The sequence below is a fragment of the Buceros rhinoceros genome, unplaced genomic scaffold (genome assembly GCF_000710305.1).
Source record: "Buceros rhinoceros silvestris isolate BGI_N320 unplaced genomic scaffold, ASM71030v1 scaffold22198, whole genome shotgun sequence".
In the NCBI taxonomy this organism is placed as follows: domain Eukaryota; kingdom Metazoa; phylum Chordata; class Aves; order Bucerotiformes; family Bucerotidae; genus Buceros; species Buceros rhinoceros.
This window is the reverse complement of record NW_010427744.1, coordinates 6,038-6,456: the sequence shown is the minus strand read 5'-3', so window position 1 is coordinate 6,456 and position 419 is coordinate 6,038. Positions and strand designations below refer to the sequence as shown.

Genomic DNA, 419 nt, shown 5'->3' with positions numbered 1-419 from the left:
GAAGCTCATACCTCCCCCGTCCCCCCGAAGTCCCGTCACCACTGTCAGTGTTGCCTAACCTGCTGCTTCCATGGTGTGTTTGTTTGCTAGCAAAAGTCTTGTGGAAAAGGGCTGTTCAACCTCACCTGCAGCCACCTCAACCTTGCGGAGAAGGAGTACTTCGGGCTGGAGTTTCACCGCCAGGCTGGGAACCACGTGAGTGCGGGTCTTGGCGTGGGGCCCGGTGCTGCACCGTGCTGCATCCTCGTAGCAACTGCCCGCACAGCTGGGGGCTTGCTGTCACCTCCCTGAAATACCAGATGGAGAGTTTCGATGAGCAGGTTTGCCACAATGTCAAAAACCCCTTGAGAAGGAGAGTTGTAAGTGGAGCCACAAGCCAGTTGGCAAAGCCCGCGGGGCTTGTCCGCGGCCGCCTGTGC

At 58.7% G+C, this 419-nt stretch overlaps 1 protein-coding gene across 1 annotated transcript in view; it reads left to right on the top strand.

The window, feature by feature from the left end:
- The window catches only part of FRMD7 (FERM domain containing 7), a gene marked incomplete at its 3' end in the record, with an annotated part of 11,320 nt that overhangs the window by 4,867 nt on the left and 6,034 nt on the right, over nt 1-419 (top strand). Inside the window, exon 2 of the mRNA XM_010142039.1 lies at nt 91-195. Within this exon, the coding sequence (XP_010140341.1) occupies nt 91-195 (105 nt within the window). The remainder of the gene's footprint in view (nt 1-90; nt 196-419) is intronic.